The sequence below is a fragment of the Odontesthes bonariensis genome, chromosome 21, assembly GCF_027942865.1.
Source record: "Odontesthes bonariensis isolate fOdoBon6 chromosome 21, fOdoBon6.hap1, whole genome shotgun sequence".
Classification (NCBI taxonomy): domain Eukaryota; kingdom Metazoa; phylum Chordata; class Actinopteri; order Atheriniformes; family Atherinopsidae; genus Odontesthes; species Odontesthes bonariensis.
This window is the reverse complement of record NC_134526.1, coordinates 29,672,376-29,692,266: the sequence shown is the minus strand read 5'-3', so window position 1 is coordinate 29,692,266 and position 19,891 is coordinate 29,672,376. Positions and strand designations below refer to the sequence as shown.

The window sequence follows — 19,891 nt, the reverse complement described above, 5'->3', positions numbered from 1 at the left end:
AGGAAGCTGAATTTCACCAAAAGAAACATGCTTGTCAACATGTACTGTGACTACTGAAGCAGATCATGATACTCTCCATAGGATTTCAGTCAAATCTCACACACGTCTCTTTTAGCCTGGTGCAGACTCAAAATGTAAAATTTCAATGTAAGGCAAGGATGAAACGCACAACGATGACCTCCCTTTTAATGCCTTTTCATTTCATGACATTTCGGGCCAACACGGCCCATTCTCAGGGAGTTTAACATAAGGGTGTACTCACTTTTGCACCAGCATCATTTCACAAAAATGGACAAATATGTCATTTAAGTTATATTATTGACCTTTCTTTTCTGTTGTAAGCTGAACAGATGTTGTATTAAACTTACTCTATGCACGTTTTGGGAATAACTTGTGTGTGTATTAAAATATTGTTCAAAATGTTACTTTTCAACAGGGGTGTACTCATTTTCACTGTGCACTGTATCAGAGCTGCACATTGCTGAAAGATTTTTTTGAATGCATGCATGTGTGTACATACATGTACAAATTACACACAGATGTACCATTGTATTCAGTTGCATGCAAATGTTTTGAAGCCCAATATATCACTGCAAAAGGCAGAAACTCCTCCAAAGGACAAGGACAAAAAATATCCCAAATCTGAGCATTGACACAATGTCACACAGCAGTAGCTGTTTATGAGTAAAAGAAAAGGGTTGTCTCAGATTTTTGCAGTGTGGAAATGGCAGATGATTCACAACAACCCTCCCTCTCTGATATGAGCCTTACTCTTTTTACCCAATGCTCTCCCATCCCCTCCTCCCTCCCAGCATGTTTCATTCATGCTTTTTTTTCTTTTTGCCATTCATTTTCTGCTGCTCTACAAACCAAAGCAACAAGCAGGGATGCGACAGCTAACCAGCCCAGCAAATCCATCCACAGCAGGCTTCTCCTCCACACAGAGCCCTGTGTGTTTGGATGCATTGACGTCATGCCTGACGCATGGCAGGCCGGAGTGGCCAGCTCTATCAAAGGCCTGTGCTGAGACTTGAACAGAGGTATTATTAGCCAGCAGAGGGAGATACACAGAGAGAATAGGAGGGGAAGGAATTAGTTTGCTGAGGTCAAAAGGGGGTAGTTTGAATGGGGGGCTTGCTCTTGAATGAGCAGCAAGGTAACATGCTCTACTTGTTCTTTGTTTTTTGATCAAGGACAATAAAGGCAAACATTGTTGTACGTCTTTATTATGATGTTTCAATACATGGACTTCTCCAGTTGTTATAACATTTAAAAATCTGTTTAATCGTGCTTGCACAACACGTGGAAACTAAACAAAAAGACTTTGAGAGGCATAGTGAAACCACTATGTTGAAGCGTTCCCTTCTGCCTCTTCGTGGACAAAGTGGGCACTTGATCTGTTTTGAGCCATGACACAAGTTTCACTTTGATTGGCTTACCATGTAAGGTCATGCTTTACAGTCTTTCTTTGGTTTAACGATATTATAATTGTCAGTGGTCACAGAAGTATTACTTATTTAAAGACATACTGTGGTCTACTGAAGCTGAAATGTAATTCTATGATTGGGTTAAAACAATATGGTACACATTTCTCATTTAAACTTGCTAAAATGTATTCAGACTGTTTGGCAGGTGAGTGGGGCAGTGATTGAATATGTATGAACGTAATACTTGAGGTATGTAAATGTACAGTTTTCATATGAGTATGGGAATGCTTAACTTTAGGCATTGGATACAAGATTTATATGCCTGTGATTCAGGAATGATTCTAAATCACTGACTTGACCCAAATTCTATTAAGAAAAGGAGAAATTCTTACATTTATTAGTAACATCCTACACTGAAAATTGCTTTGTCTGCAAAAACATTTGAATTATTTTGTCATTGTAATTGTCAATATAAACAAAAAGATTGAATCAAAATATGATGATAAGAAATATACACAATCAGAAACTTGACATAACCAGAGAAACCAGCTAGACTCCCTTGACGCTGCTGATTTACACGGATATCACCTGATCAGGAATAGAATATAAACCAAAACTACATATCAAGTATACATAACAAGGATATGAATGCAGTTATTCAGCTGTTTAACATCTAAATGATCTTGTTTTGTTTATTTACACTATAAAGTGTTGGAGTTGAAAATCGCCAAATTATGATTAAGATAACCATTGGTTCAGAAAACATAAAACATAAACATAAAAACATCGGAGACATAAAAGGCTGCTGAATTTGAATTTTTTTCCACTGGTGGCAGGCTGTCATGCAGCCCAATATTTACCTCTGATAATGACATTATCATTTTCTTGGCTTTGCTCCAGTTAATAGATCTACAATTAAAGGAATTACCACAAAACAGCTTTTTTTTTCATTTTACTGTTTTTAATTTTGGAGGTCAGACGTATACAAATTAGCAATATTCTCAAAAACAATACAGACCATGTTTGCTGCTCTAAAATTGATCTTTAAAGGGTATATGAAAAAGAAAATAGGTTTTAGGAATTGTAACAAAATACATAACTTTTATTTATTAGCTTTTTAATTTTACAAAGGGAAAAAAAACAGGAAAAAGGATAACGGCGAGCCTAATTAAATGTTTGGTTAACCACTTTATCAGCAATGATTCTCAATCTGGAGGTTCCAACACCCTTGGAGTTGTGACATTATGTACTTTCTGTGGGTCACAACAGAAATTGTGGAGAAAAAAATTAAACTTAGAAAAGTAAAGAAAAAAAAAGAAAAAACATCCAAATTTTGTCTCTTTGTGCCATGCTTTCACAACATCAATAATAAGTTTTGATTTCTATCAGAAGAGTAAATCAAATTAGAGGCTGCTTCATGGAAAAACTACTTCAGCTTAAAAGACTCTGGAAAACAGAAGAGGTCTCTGTTCGCTCAACTGAAAGGCTTATAGCATCACCGCTATCTGAGAAACACAGCACCAAAAAGGAGCCTTAAAAAGATTCTGAGACAAAAATCTGACTTATGGGTGAGGCATTCCGCTTAATTCTGACTTAAATGGAATGCCCCATTAACCGCATACAGAATGTAAATCAGGAATCTGCTATTCTGTGACTTTGTTGTTGATGTCGACACTACATTTTTTTAGCTTCACTCACCTGTCACAAATCCTTTTTAAGTCTTCAAACTGTGATTTGTCAAATTGACAGCTGATTACTGCAGGTACGACAACAAATACTTAATAATCCCACTTAAATAATTATTAATTACAAATAAATAGGGCCGTCTTTACCCTTTCTTTTAAGTGAAATGTTGTTGCATTTTCACCTCTGTCATTGTGCTTTGGTAATTGTTTTATATTCAACAAATTAATGTAGATTTTTGTTCTTTCAATACCTAGGGATAATCAATCTGTTTCAGAGAATGAAGTGAAGAACTGAAGAGGAAGAAATAATTAAATGCTTCTAGATATGAAATCAGATTATATCTGTTAACATTAACAAACTTAAAGGGACAATAAGCCATTGAAGTGTTAAAGTCTTGCCAAAAGTGAGACAGTCCAGAGTTTAAGGACAATTAGAAACCTATATGTAAGAACCAGAATACGTATCGTACCAACTGTCACCCGATCTTGGTTATTAGTGGAGGTAGTGGTTGATCTGCACCTTCTAGGAGGGAAACTAAAAAAAAAAATTTGTTGGTAATGCTGAATTAAAAGGGAGGAAAATGTCTAAAAGATGACATTTGGGCACACTTACAGTACACTTAGTATTATTAATAAACACGTAACTCATATGCTTGAGTATGATGTACAGAAAACAGTAGAATTTGTCCTGCAAAGACTATGTAACACTTGAGCAAAGTCCAGTAACATCTGAATTCAAAACATATGTGTACATGGCTAAACTGAAATTTCTGTCTCATTAGAAATAATATCGTGAGTCCGATTAACACGGAAGGTGGCGGTACTGCAGCACAAAACTGTCTGCCAACCGCCAAAGAACATTAGAAGAAGAAACGAAGCAGCGAAAGCAGAAGAAGAAGACGACTGTCGGAAGCTAGCTGTAACGACAAGTTGCTAACCAATTTATGAGACTTGTCAAAGCGTAATAGTGAAGGGTAACCCTCAGGAGAAAAACGGTTACCGCTGCCAACAGGTCATGCAGCGCTCCAAAAGGTAATGAGCCGTAAAGCCACGGGGTCTCGGCTCAGCGGCGCCCATAAACTGCGGCCACACTGGAACGACTGGCAACCCAGGTTGGTGTTCCGCTCTGCTGTTGGATGGCCAAAAAAACGGCGACTGTCCGGGCCTTCTCTACGTTGCTGTGTTAAGTTGTGGCCACATGGGAGGAAAATACGTCTATGTCGCTTTACCCTGACCTTAAATTCCCCATATGATTATGCTGCCTTATCTTATTTATTTTTGCTAGTTTGTCACACAAACCCAAACCATTTTATGCAGGGTTGACTGTTGATGAGTTCGTCTCGTGGACTGTCCAGCCCGGTGCTAACGTAGCTCAGAGGGCATTGAAAATGATGAATAGCTATGGCTAACTGATAGTAAGGGATATACGTTACACAGGCCCCAAAGATGATCAAAGTGTGAGCTTTTTTAAACGACTACAAATTCTTAATGCGCCGTAGCAGTTCTTCGTGGACTACTGTTTGAGTTTAGCTCGTTAGCATAACTGCAGGGTTCGCGCTCGCTAACAATGCTAGTCAGCAGTGGCAAGACGCCACCCTGCTATAATGTGTTCTGTTTCACAAATGACTTCCGGAATCATCGTAAAACCTATGTATAAAAAAATAAATAATGAAATTGTCGATCTGTTGACCTTTTGAGCTGTTTCTGAATAACTGTTAGAGTCAACAAAGCCATACCTGAAGCACATTCCGTGGGACTGGGAACGTAACCGGGAATTCCTTTGTAATGTAGTGACTGTCTAAAGGCCCCAAGTTCACTGTGTACCATTGATTTAGGAATGATATTGAATGTGATTTTCTTAAATGTTTTACTAATATATGATATTAATGGAATTGCTAAGGGCCATAAGGTTACTCCTGCATTTACCAAATCATTGTGACCTCGCTCAGCACACGACTTATATTTCAGGTGAGATGGGTGAGACAGTGAAGACATTTAATTGCAGTGAACTGTATCATAAAATGTCATAAACTAATCTGGCAAAGAGGGGTTGGATATTTATGGACTACACTGCATGTTTTGGCCTGATCTGCCTACTGAGCCTCGCACAGGGCTTTTGCTCTTTCCAAACTGTTTGTTATGAACTTTTAACAAAGGCCTAAAGCTGTAAGGTTCACATTTAAACGTCAAGGCTTGGCCAGCATTTTACCCCCTGATGGCCTGTACCATGTTTCCTTTGTGTTAACATGTAAACCCCTCTGTTACCTTTTCTGCATCTCTGTTGCATCCACCTTCTCCCTTTCTCTTTGTCAGTCATTATTCTGAATAATCCGTTAAATGGCATTTGAATGTTGCATTCCCTCAGTGTTGGTAAAAAGAGAGATGGGGCTCTCTTGTGCAGGAGTTATGTGGGTCTGAATTTGGAGCTACAATGCTAACTACAGTAGTTATTTAAGATGTTACATATTCTGTGAATATTATATGGTTAATAAATATATGGTTTGATTATATTAAGAGAAGGAATCACTCAGCCATTCTTAAACTTCCAATGTTATTTTGTGTATTTGGTTTTGCTACATTCGCATTACCGAAAATTCTCAAAACTGTGATCCGGAAAATGTGCCAAACAATGACATTTTTGTACATTACACACCCAAATTATATTAGGCTATGTCTTGTATTTTTTAAAAAGCTTTTGTTATCTTATTTTTTTTCAGTAAGGCATTCTATGATACAGGTGGATCAAACTACATGACTCTGCACTATAATAACTGTGTTATTTGACTGTCAGTTTAGTCTTTTGACACGTATTTGTATTACACGGTTCTAGAAATTTGTCTTATGGTGGGATTAACAAAATGCCATCTCCCACTGCTCCTCATTCAGCCTGGCTTCAGCTGTACTAACTTTACTTCAGCTTCTCATGTCACATTTCATAAATTAGCTGTAAAGCTCCACCCTGCAAGTAGTCAGGATTTGGTAGCACTGGTTCTTCCAGTCTATATAGCACATACTGGCTGTCTGAACTCACCGCACGACTTTCAGTTGTGCTTTGTTGATTCAAAGCAGAAACAACACTGATGGCTGATTTATTTAATTTTTATCTGATGACATGTTTTGTGCGCATAAAAAACATCAGATGGACTTGCTAAAAATGTTAAAAACTTGATCTTAAGAGGAGGGGGACTTCATGCAGCCTTTTGTCTTCTTGCTGTGTTCGGCCTTCCTTGCAGTGTAATGTCAGTTAATTTACGAATTCGGAGAACTGTAGATGTGGCCGCTGCACTTTTCTCTTCAAGTGGAGTAAAAATGTGCAATGACTAATCTTTTTTTTTTAAATAGATTAATGTGGGCGATTGATTGTTTTAAAGGCGGGGTAGGGGATCTTTTTCTGGAACATTTTTTAACATATTGCTTGAAATACTCTTCACACCCTCATTGCAACCAATTAATTAAAAGTTTTGACACAAATATGAAAAGTTTTAGTGGCCTCTAGAATGTTCAATCTAGGAAAAACACTATCCAATCATTGGGCCTCATGCAAGAAGCGTTCGTACGCACAGATTTGTTCTTAAATCGTCCGTACGAGTGATTTAAGAGAATTTGCGCATTCACCAATCTTTTCGTATTTTACGTTTTCTTTCAGGTACGAACAGAATTTACGAGTGATCCAGAGCTGTCGTAGGAGTTTCGTAAAATAGTCCGCTGTTATTCAAATCACGTTTGCTTGACTAATGGATTGTATATTTAATTACTTTGAAGAAAACATAAATAAATATATACATTATACCCAACAATGATGCTGACATTATTCTGTTTGACTTCAAATATGCACTAATCGAAGGTTAATTTGAATCTGTATATAACGGGAAGCGTAACCAGCGGCTGACTTGCGACTTTTGGATGCCTCAGCGCGTCAGGCTCTTGGAAGAGAGCGTGTGGAGACAGACGAATGGCTGAGATCGCGATTCAGATTGCCAAGGACTGTGCTGCTGCAAATATGCAGCTTAATTGCTAGAGCCACAACTCCAGAGAGAAACACGCCGATCAAACCCAATTCCACCACACGTCCAGGACCTCACCACCCTTGGATTTTTGGCCACGGGAACCTTTCAGAGGGAGATTGGAGACAGATCGGGGGTGTCCCAGTCCTCTGTGAGTCGTGCGCTCCCCTTGGTCATCAAAGCTCTCATCAGTTTATCAACCATGGTACATCAAATTCCCATACGCCGCTGTCCAACAAGTGCAAATTAAGAGGGACTTTCATGCCGTGGCTGGACTGCCAATCATAATTGGAGCACGAGACATATACGCATCAAAACACCCGTGCCGTTGTGGAGCGCACTGCTGAAGGCCAGGTGGGTGTGTCTCGATACAGCTGGGGGGCAAAATAGCCCAGAGGAGGCATGCCAGATTTGCGCAATATTGCCATGAACGAGGGTCTCCTACAACCTGAACCAGCCCAGGCAGACAAGAAGCTGTGGTGCCAGAAGACCCCCCTCATGGACCACCCCATCAAAGTGCCATCATGATGAGGCAACAACTGATTGCACGGCTTTAGTTGCAGTCATCGATCGCCTGCCCATGGCGAGACGTTTTTTTTTAAGCCATTTTCATATCAAACCATTTATTTTTTTATTTCGCTGACATGGTATTAACAGCACTCGTAATTGCTTCCAATTTCTTCACTTTAGCAGGTCCCGTCCACTGCTGACACTGCTAAAAATGACAGATTTTCCTTTTTGGATCTCTGAAAGCAGAACTTTAATCTCAGAGCCCGTATTCTCAGCACTCAACACTTCCTGGCACAGGAGAGAGGAAGCACAGCCTTATATGGTATCATTTAGGGCGTGGAGTATGCAAATCTACTATCCTCGTGCACGTGAACTTAAGATACGCACAGGTGTGATTCATCATTTACGCAGGTCGTTTACACACTTTTTCCGAAGTTAAGAGCGCTTGTTGAATCTAACGTGGCGTGTTCGTACGAGACCTTCTTACGAAAAAAGTAAGAGAAATTTAGAATAAAAATACGAAAATGTTCTTGCATGAGGCCCATTGTGAACAATGATTGGATACTGATGCCGTCTATCAAACTGCAATCTGCTCCTGCCTCCCCCTCCTTCTCCCTGTGCGCGTACCCTGCTCCGTGAACGTCCAGATGCTTGGCAGGAAGCTAAACTAGAGCCAGCTTGGCTAGCACCTAGCATTATTAAACGTATAGTTAGCATAAACTAAATACTAAATACGGCAACGATCGATGCTTGCTGTCAGAACAGCGCTCGTGCACCTTCGTGCTCGTGCGCGTTCATGTACTCTAGAGGCGTGCCTTCGGGGGGAAAGTGAAGAAAAGGGTTGGGACTTTTTACCGGTGTATTTTCAAAATGCAGCTTCGCTGGACTCAAAATCCAGGATCTCCTACCCTACCTTTAAATATTTTTTCCTGCTGAATTTTTTTTTTTTTTTTTTTTTTTTTTTTTTTTCACAAATCTGATAAATAGAAAAAAAAACATGTCCAGGTCTTGACTATGAATCTCGTTGGAGTTGGCTAGATTGATTTAAGAATGACACTCTAAACATATACTTTTCTTTTTAGATTAATCATTTTTTTTAACTTTTACTTAATTTTTTTTACAGCTTTTACTTTTCATATTCCTTCATTTTTTCTTTTCTTTTCTTTCTTTCTTTTTTCTTCTTCTAAATGTACAACTAGTTTTGCTTTGTGATGAATGTGAATAGTGCTTTGGATTAAGTGTTGGTTATTCATGGGATCGTGATGAAGCAGAGAAAACTTTACTTTCATATAGAAAATAAAAGCACAGACTGACTCATTGACAGATGTACCTAAACTTCCTGTCGGTAGTTTTGGTCAGTAAAGTACAAACTCAGTTCATTATCCTCTGACAGGCAGATACTTGTCCTAGAAGATTAAACATGCGCATATACACCCCCCCCCCCTTTTCTCTGTTAAAATGATTGAGACTCGGATATGAAGTATGATACTGTATTGTCAAAGATTCCCACTCCTTTTTTGTTGAGTAACATGGTGTAATCAATGATGACTTAATGGCCAAATGTATACAAAACTGTTTATTAATTTTTCCTTTTACTCGTATTTTATCAATGTTTTCAGAGTTGACAGTGTATCATCTGGCCAGGACGAAGTGAAGTCCAGAGATATTGGTTCAGGACCTTTGTACGACATATTGCCCTCCAGGTGCCCTGAACAGCCAGCGGTGCAAAGTGATGCCTACGCTGCTGCAGATGCACGTCAGGAGGAGGGTGAGTCCTCTGATAACATCTTAAGGTTCAGCTGAAATATAATTCATATATACATTTAGTTTTTTTTTTTTTTGTGGATTATCATTGTTAGACATGCTGCTGTACAAAATTACCCTCCCCTGATGTTTCTCCAACATTGTTGCGTTACAACAAAGTTACACTCAACATCAAGACACTGTTAACTATCGACTCTTTGATATATTTGGGAAATGGATTTTATGTAATGGACCAACTAACAATTTTAATCATAGATATTTTGCGATGCCAAAGTGGCACCATTTAGATTCCAGGCTTTGAGACATCAAATATGGTAAATGTCAAAGAGGGTGAATACTTCTATGAGGGACTCTATTAATGATATTGACATCCAGCCTGATATGTTTGTGCTCCCCAGGTGGATATGAAGCTGGTCAAGGTGTCTGTGATACTACATTTGGTTGGAAGTCGTTGGGGCAAGAGTTGAGGCCCAATGACGTGACAGCGGATTTGACTACTTTTCAGCATGGAAATCGTGCTTTAGCTTCAAAAGAAATGAGGAAATCGCAGGGTAAGCTGTGAGAATCTTTTCCAGCATTCTAACACAGGACAAATATATATTTTTTTCTGTTTTTTCAAACTAAATTTTAGTAGCATAACCACAAAATTGAGGAATATTACTTAAATTAACTTGAATTGGACATAATTAGAATTTTTCTGTTGGTATTTCTAAAAGGTTCTCTGGTACAAAACAGACAATTTACAGAAATGAATATTTAATGTTTTTTCAGTAATTGTTTAGTAAAAAGCACCTGTTTTAGTTTTTGCCATTTAGTTTTAGCATCATATAGTTGCTGTGCTTCACATGTATTTCACAGTTGTTATTTTTTTGAGTTGCAACAACAGTTGAGCTACATTGAGAGACACCCATGGTTAGCCATTCCTGTTGGGAAGAGAAAGGTTTTTTCCTTCTCAAATCAAGAGTTGTTTCTGATTCTTCTTCAGATTTTTGGGACCTATAATTGTACCGGAGGCTTTGCATGATCTTATATTTAGAAAGTAATAAGAAATTCAAAGGGACATCGAGGGTGTCACTCGCACATCTAGATTTAAGCAGACACCAGTGGAAGTACAAACAAAAAACAGGCATGTCATAGAGATTGATTTCTTTTTCTTTATCTTTTATTTACAGCTTGGCTGTTTCTGAATTCAAGGGTCCCACATACTTTAAATGACGTTCACATTTTTTGCAGGATCATAGTGCTGGAGACTTGGAACGCCAAAATATGGTGTAAATGTTAAAAAAAGCATTCTGAACTTGTAATAGTATAGATAATAAGTAGAGTGAGCATTTGACTGGGTTGTTGCAGACAGAGGGATGGCTCACTCAGAGGAGTCTCGACTGGCCAACCTCCTGCGTCGAGTCTCCAGGGAGGATGATCGCGACCGGAGGTTGGCCACCCTAAAACAGCTGAAGGAGTTCATCAGCCATGGCGAGAGCAAAGTGGTCAGTCATATGTTTCAGTTTATCTCCCTGTTCTGTTACCACAAACCGTCTTAATATTATTGAAATTGGGTCTTTCATAGTATATTATTTGTCCCATTCTGTGTTCTTATTTTTAATTTTTTCTAGCTCTGTATTTTATTTTATTCTATTTTATTGTATTCAAATATACTGGACTGCTATGACGACCTAATTTCCCTTCGGGAATGAATAAAGTCATCTATCTATCTATCTATCTATCTATCTATCTATCTGTCTGTCTGTCTGTCTGTCTGTCTGTCTGTCTGTCTGTCTATCTATCTATCTATCTATCTATCTATCTATCTATCTATCTATCTATCTATCTATCTATCTATCTATCTATCTATCTATCTATCTATCTATCTATCTATCTATCTATCTATCTATCTATCTATCTATCTATCTATCTATCTATCTATCTATCTATCTATCTATCTATCTATCTATCTATCTATCTATCCATCCACTTTAAATTTTAAATCCAGTTAGACTTTTTAAGCTAATTTCTCACTCAAAGTACTCTGTGCTTTACGTCTCAGGGACCTTTTTCCTTTAATGGTCCTTCAGATTGTTGTTATCAACATTTCTACTATGGTCTAAAGCCCAACAAACATTTTGCAAATTACTTTGCTGATGTGTTGGAAACTCCCCATTGCTGCCTCCAAGTCCTGGTAACAATGAATTTTGTATGGATGTGAACACCTGTCTCATAGTCTTTGTGTCTGATCTTTTTGATCTGATGTGAACACCTGTCTCATAGTCTTTGTGTCGGATCTTTTTGATCTCATAGTCTTTGTGTTATTATGCATCTTCTCTTAAACAGACCCTGGTCAAACAGTTGGACACCATCCTCAGCACCTTGAATGACATTTTGAATGAGAGGTAAGGGGGGGGTGTGGGTTGTAGGCTTGTTTAGCAGTGGCCATGTGCTACATTCATATCATACTGAATGTTCAGGAAGTACGTTTCTCCGAATGGACAGGAGCTCATTTCAGACTTGTGTTTTGTTAGCAATCAGGAGTTCTCATTTATAACCACTTTGTACGCACAAGATTGGGCCTCAAAGATGCGTTCTCAACTTATGCTGCATAAGTTGGCTTTTATGAAGACAAATTTGAAGGTGAATTTTTGATGCATATATTCAAATGATTTTGGAGACACATGATTGGCTGCACAGATGCTGAGGTGTTGAGCTGAGGCCAGACAGTGGAAATGAAATATGAATGCCATTTTAAATCACACCCAGCAGATACACTTTATGATAGTTACAAAGTTAAGTAAAGTAAAGCAGTGTTACTTAACAAGCAATAATTATATTATCAAAATCTTTCACTTCCACCTGATGGAGGCTAACTCTAAACCCAAATCAAGTTCTACTTGTTATTTAACTAGTGCTATTTAATTGTCACACACCCTGAGCAGAGAGGAGAGGCCAGACCAACGTTGGTCAGCTTTTAAGCTTAATTAGCTGAAATGCATGTTGGATGTGACCCGTACAGGATACTGTCATGTTTCTTCCTGTTATAGACGTGTGTGTGTGTGTGTGTGTGTGTGTGTGTGTGTGTGTGAGTGTGAAAAGGGGGATCTCTTGTAAAGTCTGATACTGATCTCATGAACTCTTCTCAGTGTTTCTGTTCAGAGTCTTAGATTAAATCATCTGTCATAAATTCACTGATTCTTTTCCTGACAATATCTCAGACAGCTAATTCTGTCTGAAACAACATTTGTTAGTTTAAATATCATTTGTGAGTGTCCTGGCCAAGACAGGAAACAGTTCTGTGAGAACATACAACACAACAGTGCTCACATAATTTCCAGTATGTGCACAAAATGTACAGTTTGTTAAAGTACAGATACAATGACCATGTACTTCAAAACTGAAGAAAAATTAAGATCTCCAAAAAGTCAAACTCGAGATGTTCTAATCGGCCAAAACATTTACAGCCAGATGTTCAGCTCTTTTGACCAGAACTTGTGATGAATTAAAAAGTGAGAGAATATATTGTACATGAAACCTGTTGAGCTGGTTATGCATCGGCTGGCTTCTGGTTTTAAGGTATAAAGTCGAATGTTGACTAGGGCTTGAAAATCATGTAAAACTGTTCATAAAAGGTTTTTTTTTCTTTTTTTCTATTTGTTATTTATTCAGCTGTAATGGGCAAGTTGGATATTTTTGTAACACACAGTCAGAAGTTTCTGAGATTGTTTAATTCAGGAGTGACTGTTTCTCCTGTGGTCCCAAAATCTTTCTCTGTTGTTACAAACAGAGTGTTTATTGTGTGATTACGTCTTTCTTCACGATTTAGAAACATTGACATTCTTTTTTTTTTTCCTCTCCGTATTTACAGGACACCTCTGACACTATAATCTTGTCTTTTATTGCCCAAAACCTTATTAGTTATCAGGCACCTGTGGAAGACTCATTTAAAAAAAATGTTCAAAATCCTTTTCACCATTTTGTTTCATGGCTGCCAGTCTTATCCAAATATATGCTGCTGTTGTAGCAACAACGACTGATTTAATTTTGACCTGTCACATGTTATCTTACTTGCCTGTTTTGTTTACATCTGTAGCAGTAAGCTCTTGTGGGAATTGCGTCAGGAAGCGGCTGCCTCCTTAGGTCTCCTCTGCACTGTGCTCAGCTATGAGGCTGAGCGCATCTTCAAGTGGCTTTTTCTCAAGTTCAATTCAAGTGGTCGTGACGAGGTGAAACTGCTGTATCTGGTAGCAGCGCAGCGCGCTTTGGAGGCTGCTGGGGAGAGAAAGGCCTTCTCTCATATCATGCAGGTGATTGCACATAAAAGCTTCTCTTAATTTTGCAGTTGCAAAAGGTCCTGATGGCCAGAACAATTATTAATGACTCTCAAGCACTGTGAGTTGTAGTTGTATTCTACCAGAGTAGTAAATCCAGTCGGACTCTGTTAAAAAAAAAACAGCTAGTGACAGTTGTCAGAACTCAGACAACTTGATTTTTGTGTTTCAGCTGGTGATGAGCAACCTGCAGTCCATTCTGGAGAATGTGGACACACCAGAGCTTCTCTGTCAGAGTGTAAAGTGTATTCTCCAGGTGGCTCGCTGCTACCCCCATGTTTTCAGCACCAACTTCAGAGTGAGTGTTCCAGCAGTTACTGTTTTGTAGGCTAATTGCAGCTTAGTGACCTGATGTTTCTCCATGTCCTGTTTTTCCAAAGGACACAGTGGACATCTTGGTGGGCTGGCACATTGACCACACACAGAAGCAGGCAGTCACTCAACAAGTTTCACGTCAGTTGGATTTCCTGTTGACACTATTAGATTCTAAACGTTTTAGCATGAAAAAAAATGGTAATTTAAGCATCAAAGTTGTCCTCTTCACTCAGGGATTTTTTTTCTTTGAATGAATGAACGTAATTACACCTTTAGATTTGACAGTGTTTTTGTATTCCATCCAAATACAAGCTCAGTTTTCTAATAGGTCAGTGAAAACATTTTTTGGGGAATTCTGTGAGATATTTAGATCCTTCATTTGCATTGTTGACATTTAAGGGAAAGCAGAGCCTTCAGGATACAATGATGCAGACACCCATGTTTGTGCAGCAGAGACATATAATTACTGAAAATATCCATTCAGGTACCAAAGTTTGCAAAAAGTAAGGTGGTCTGTTTACTTTCTGAATCCGGTGTAATTGTGTGTTTGGCAGTAAGCGCTGCCATACTACTGCTGCTCTGCAGAGAAGGTGTAAGAATATGACAATCCAATGGTTTTCTATCTGCCACTTTAGTCTCCCTCTTTGTGTATAGGCTGGTTACAGAGTCTGGAGCAGTTCTGGGTGGCAGACCTGACCTTCTCCACAACTCTACTGGGACAGTTCTTGGAAGATATGGAGGCATATGCAGAGGTGACCTCACTGAGCTTCTTCTCAAAAATCAGTTCTCCTACTGTGTCATGCAGGGGTTTCCAGGTTTATCAGAATACTCAACCAAACTGAGCAATTCCTTTTTCTTATTTAGTTATCAAAGATCTTTTTTGGATTTATGTTTACGCTATTTGAAAAATGGAAAAATGTGACTATAAATGATTCCACACAGTGGCTTTTGTTCATGACTTGACTGAGACTGTTCTGTTTAGGATCTGAGCCATGTTGCGTCAGGTGAAGTCGTGGATGAAGACATCCCCCCTCCCTCAGTGTCCTTGCCGAAGCTGGCAGCTCTGCTGAGGGTTTTCAGTACTGTGGTCCGCAGCATTGGAGAGCGATTTAGCCCTATAAGAGGGCCACCTATCACTGAAGTCTATGTCACTGATGTAAGAACATCACCCTGGTTAAGGACTGGGAAGTATCATTATGAAAAACACACAGAATAATAGATTAAAGATTTACAGCCTTGTCAAGGTTATTTTTAAGTCTTATCTGAAGATAACTTTATGAAAAAATACACTTTAGACATAAAGAATACATTTCTTATTCAGTAGACTGTTGGATGACCATGGATATTAGCAATATGGCAGATTTGAGTTTTTAAGTAATTTTGAAACTTGCAACAACAACCAACCAACCATCAAATTGGTTATGAGCCGTAAAATCCCTTCCATTCCCAAGTGATTGCTTTTTCTTTTTATGTATTTATGAATGTTTTATGTAAGTTTTGATATTTTTTTCATGACATTCAACTATGTTTTTTTTTTTTTTTTTTTTTTGCATGAACTTTACCAACTTGTGCTTTTGCTAAAATTATCATACGTGGGGCATTCTGTTCTGTTTTTTTCTTAAGGTTTTAAACCGAGTTCTGGCCTGTGTGACGGCAGCAAAGCAAGTGCAATTCTCAGAGACGGTCCTCACAGCAGGGAATGAGTCTGTTGGGGTGTTGCTGGCCAGCGTGGAGCCCAGTGGTCAGCTGATGGAGGCTGTCCTTGCCTATGGCCTGGACCAGCTTGACTGCTGCCAGGGCTGTGGCTCTGATTACAATCTAGCAGTGCTCAGTCTTCTCACTCTGGTATAGTCATTTGGGGCATTCATGTGACACCTGCAGATTTATTGTTGTCCTCATACCTCAAACATACCTTTTCTAAGAGGACATTTAAGCTGGGCTGTTATAAATTGAGTGTTCAAACTATAAAGTTCCTACTGTGTACCAGTAGTCTTTACTGCAGTGTTAAGTGTGTACGACTTTCTGTTGTTATTCAGATTGTGGACCAGGTAAACACGAAGCTGCCTGTGTCCTTTGTTGAGAAACTGCTGGCACCGGACTCCCAGCTTCTGAGCCTACGCTTCCATCCAGAAAAAGAGGTGATTGTTTTTATTTTATTAAAGCCTGAGAGTATGATAAGAACAGATTGATTTGTGTCAATACGTTTGGCTCGAAGCATGTTTTCTGGACATCTTATGCACAATATAGGAAATCATTCTAATCATAGATTAAGGTTTTAATTCAAAACCCTGAGCATTCATTTTTCGCTATATCCACATTAGTATGTTTATCCATCAGATTTTGGACTTTGGCTGTTGGCGTAGGATTCATTCAGCCTAGTAAAATATTAATCTCTATAAATGCATTTATGCCCAAGATTATTCAGGAGTAAACAAGAGACAAAATGTTTGGTATCAGAAACCTTTGGGTTTATTTAGTATGTTTAATCCCATTTGAGTGGGCCTTGGCTGCACATTGGTTATAGTTTGTCGTAAGAGCAAATGAGGTAGAAGTTATCTTTTCAATTTATCCTAAAACTGTTGGATGAGTTCAAGGTCAGAACTGTGTGCAGACCAGCGCGTCCTGTTAAATGATATGGTATCAAACAAAACTGCTGTGACAGCTGAAAAGCTAACTTTTGTCTAAAATATTTTTGTTTGCTGTTCACATTAAAGGTGTGCTGTGTTTGAATAGTGGCATACCCCAAAAATCAGAACCTGACCAAAAATGCACTTAAATAAATCCCTAAAAGAATATAATAACTCGGGTTTGGTCTGGGTGTATACTGCTGTTGGTATTATTTGAGATGAAGTTAAAGTAAGATGGAATGATATAACTATACATCTTTATGTTTGTATCCATATTTCAATGATCGAGAGAATTTCTTTAAAACTTTGCTGTACATTGTGTCTGTTTCTGTGTGTGCATGTGCTGCACAGGTGATGTCAGCAGTACACGGTGTATATCAGGCTCTGCTGAGCCTCAAAAACATTCCCACACTGGAGGCAGCTTATAAAATGGTATTGGGTGAGATGGCATGTGCTTTGTCCAGCCTGATGGAGAGCCTGGATCTCACTGACAGGAACATGGCTCCTGGCAACCCCTGCCCAAATATTCAGCACCCTGCTTTTGCTTCCCTCACCCTGCCACTGGAGAAAGCTCAGTTCACCCTCATCTTTAACCTCAGCACCCTTACCACCATCGGAAACACCAAGAATTCTCTCATAGGGGTGAGACAATGTTCTATTCTATACTGCTTTGTATTGCTAAATTACACTATAGTAATATCCTAGTCTCATAGCAATTGTAGTGTTGTTGAAAAGGTCTGAATAGTGAAAGCATTGGGAATGTTAACTAAAGCTAGATTGTGCAGATTTCTATTTGAAAATGACCTATTATGTGTGTTATCCAGATGTGGGCATTGTCTCCCACTGTCTTCGCTCTTCTAAGTCACAATCTGACCCTGGTCCACTCTGAGCTAGCTGTCTACTACCCTGCCATCCAGTATGCCGTACTCTACTCCCTGTATTCACACTGCACCAGGTAGGTAATACACTTACATGTGATGCATCTCAATTTTACTCACCTGGGACAAATACATTTTTTCTTAAGTTTGTCATATTAAGTTCAACTTTTACTAACCTTCTGGTGATTAGAATCTGCTAGAGTAATGCATTCAGGGATTTAGTATTTTTGTGTTGGCATAGATGGAGCAGATGTTGGGAGACAGAGAAGTCGAAGCGCAAAGGTTGCAGCCCAGAAATGTTTCAAACAAATCATAATAAGAACTAGGGATGTTAACCGATGACCGTATGACCGATGGTTGACCGAATCAACGTCGTCTGGTTAGAATTTTTCTGCCGTCGGTTTAAAAAAAAAAAACCTCACTATATCTTTAGAAATGTTATGTGAGCATGAGCCATCCCGCGATGGAAGAACAACCGCAGCAGAGCTCACGTAGAGCCCTCCTCAGAGGTCCTCTCTTACACCGGTTGCAACTTGTACGCCGTACATGACGGGTCCTGTCTGCGCAGTTAAAAAAAATAAAAAATCGCCACTATTAACCTAAATAAAGCCAATGTGGCTGCGTGTGGACTACGACATAATGATAATTGTAACACTGTAATGGCAAAAGACACAAGACTAACTTAGCCTACTTGTTGTGATATATTCATCTGTACTTAAATGGCATGACGACAGGAACTTATTGCAAAGGATTTTGTGCAGCATAGGCTACGCCACAGAGGCTGTTGGCATTCGGTAAGTTTTTTTTTTTAACAAAGTCATTGGTTAACCTACTTTCCTGTAACACCGCCAAATGCACCGTTCTCTGTTTGTGACTTTGTAACAAGGGCTTTTAACAGCCCGAGTTCGGTGCCGCGTTTGATTCCTGTTTAAAAAGTACCGGGACTGGAAGGGCGCCATTGCGCGTAATGTGTGGCTGTGCGTGTCTGCGCAGGCACAGCAATTATTTTTCTACCCAAAACCCTTATTCCTCCACAAGTACGCCTAGAACTAGTGGTCAATTATTGGGGAAAATGTATAATACCAAGGGCACGAACTAACATTGATTATGTGATGGGAGCCTAACCAGTCTAAAATGGGGGCATAACTTGTTCCACGAGGCAGAGAAAGACGCGCGACAGGACACAGATATCATAAATGGCACTTATAGAATTTTCGGTGACCGACTTTAATCGACTAATAAGGCTCAGTGGTCGGTCAAGACTTTTTTAAAATTTCGACATCCCTAATAAGAACAAGCAAAGATGTAATAATATAGATGTGATAAGAACAAGACAATGCAGATGGAGGGCTATCTCTGCAGAGAAATGCACCACCACACACTTCCAGTGGACCTTTATTTATTTAATTAAATAAATTAAATAAAGTTCAAGTATCTCGGGGTCTTGTTCACGAGTGGGGGACGAATGGAGCAGGAGATTGACAGACGGATCGGTGCGGCGTCTGCAGTGATGCGGGCTCTGCACCGGCCCGTCGTGGTGAAGAAGGAGCTGAGCCAGAAGGCGAAGCTCTCGATTTACTGGTCAATCTATGTTCCTACCCTTACCTATGGTCACGAGCTGTGGGTAGTGACCGAAAGAACGAGATCGCGAATACAAGCGGCCGAAATGAGTTTCCTCCGCAGGGTGTCTGGGCTCTCCCTTAGAGATAGGGTGAGAAGCTCGGTCATCCGGGAGGGGCTCGGAGTAGAACCGCTGCTCCTCCGCATCGAGAGGAGTCAGATGAGGTGGCTCGGGCATCTGGTGAGAATGCCTCCTGGACGCCTCCCCGGTGCGGTGTTCCGGGCCCGTCCCACTGGGAGGAGGCCCCGGGGAAGACCCAGGACACGTTGGAGAGACTATGTTTCTCGGCTGGCCTGGGAACGCCTCGGGGTCCCCCCAGAAGAGCTGGAGGAAGTGGCCGGGGACAGGGACGTCTGGGTCTCTCTGCTCAAGCTGCTGCCCCCCCGACCCGATCCCCGGAGCAGCGGAAGATAATGGATGGATGGATGGATGAAATTAAATAAATTACTTAATCGAGTGTCTGCTAATTGATCTATTAAAAAATTTCATTTGATGGATTTTTATTGACCTGGCTTCTTATGAAATTTGATAGGAAATGACAGTCAACTGAGGCTCTCTTGTTCATAAGTTGTATGTCAAACAATTGGGTTCACTGTGTAGTCCAGACCAGTTTTCTTTTTAAAGATAGACATGACCTAATTGTTGTTTGATGGAGAAAATGTTGTCAGAAATTGAATAACATTTTTAAGACAAGTTGTATGAAGATGGTCAGTAGAATTCAAATTGAGGTTAAGATTAGCGTCA

At 39.5% G+C, this 19,891-nt stretch overlaps 1 protein-coding gene across 2 annotated transcripts in view; it reads left to right on the top strand.

Annotated features, from left to right (window-relative positions):
- Window positions 1–3,992: 3,992 nt before the first annotated feature.
- The window catches only part of smg1 (SMG1 nonsense mediated mRNA decay associated PI3K related kinase), a 43,037-nt gene continuing 27,138 nt past the window's right edge, over window positions 3,993–19,891 (top strand). For both annotated transcript variants that reach the window (XM_075454108.1, XM_075454107.1), the window contains exons 1-14: window positions 3,993–4,224; window positions 9,246–9,394; window positions 9,789–9,941; window positions 10,741–10,877; window positions 11,719–11,777; window positions 13,469–13,682; window positions 13,879–14,004; window positions 14,087–14,159; window positions 14,676–14,773; window positions 15,004–15,177; window positions 15,645–15,866; window positions 16,058–16,159; window positions 17,000–17,290; window positions 17,473–17,603. In XM_075454108.1, the coding sequence (XP_075310223.1) occupies window positions 4,148–4,224; window positions 9,246–9,394; window positions 9,789–9,941; window positions 10,741–10,877; window positions 11,719–11,777; window positions 13,469–13,682; window positions 13,879–14,004; window positions 14,087–14,159; window positions 14,676–14,773; window positions 15,004–15,177; window positions 15,645–15,866; window positions 16,058–16,159; window positions 17,000–17,290; window positions 17,473–17,603 (2,006 nt within the window). In that variant the 5' untranslated portion in view covers window positions 3,993–4,147. The remainder of the gene's footprint in view (window positions 4,225–9,245; window positions 9,395–9,788; window positions 9,942–10,740; window positions 10,878–11,718; window positions 11,778–13,468; window positions 13,683–13,878; window positions 14,005–14,086; window positions 14,160–14,675; window positions 14,774–15,003; window positions 15,178–15,644; window positions 15,867–16,057; window positions 16,160–16,999; window positions 17,291–17,472; window positions 17,604–19,891) is intronic.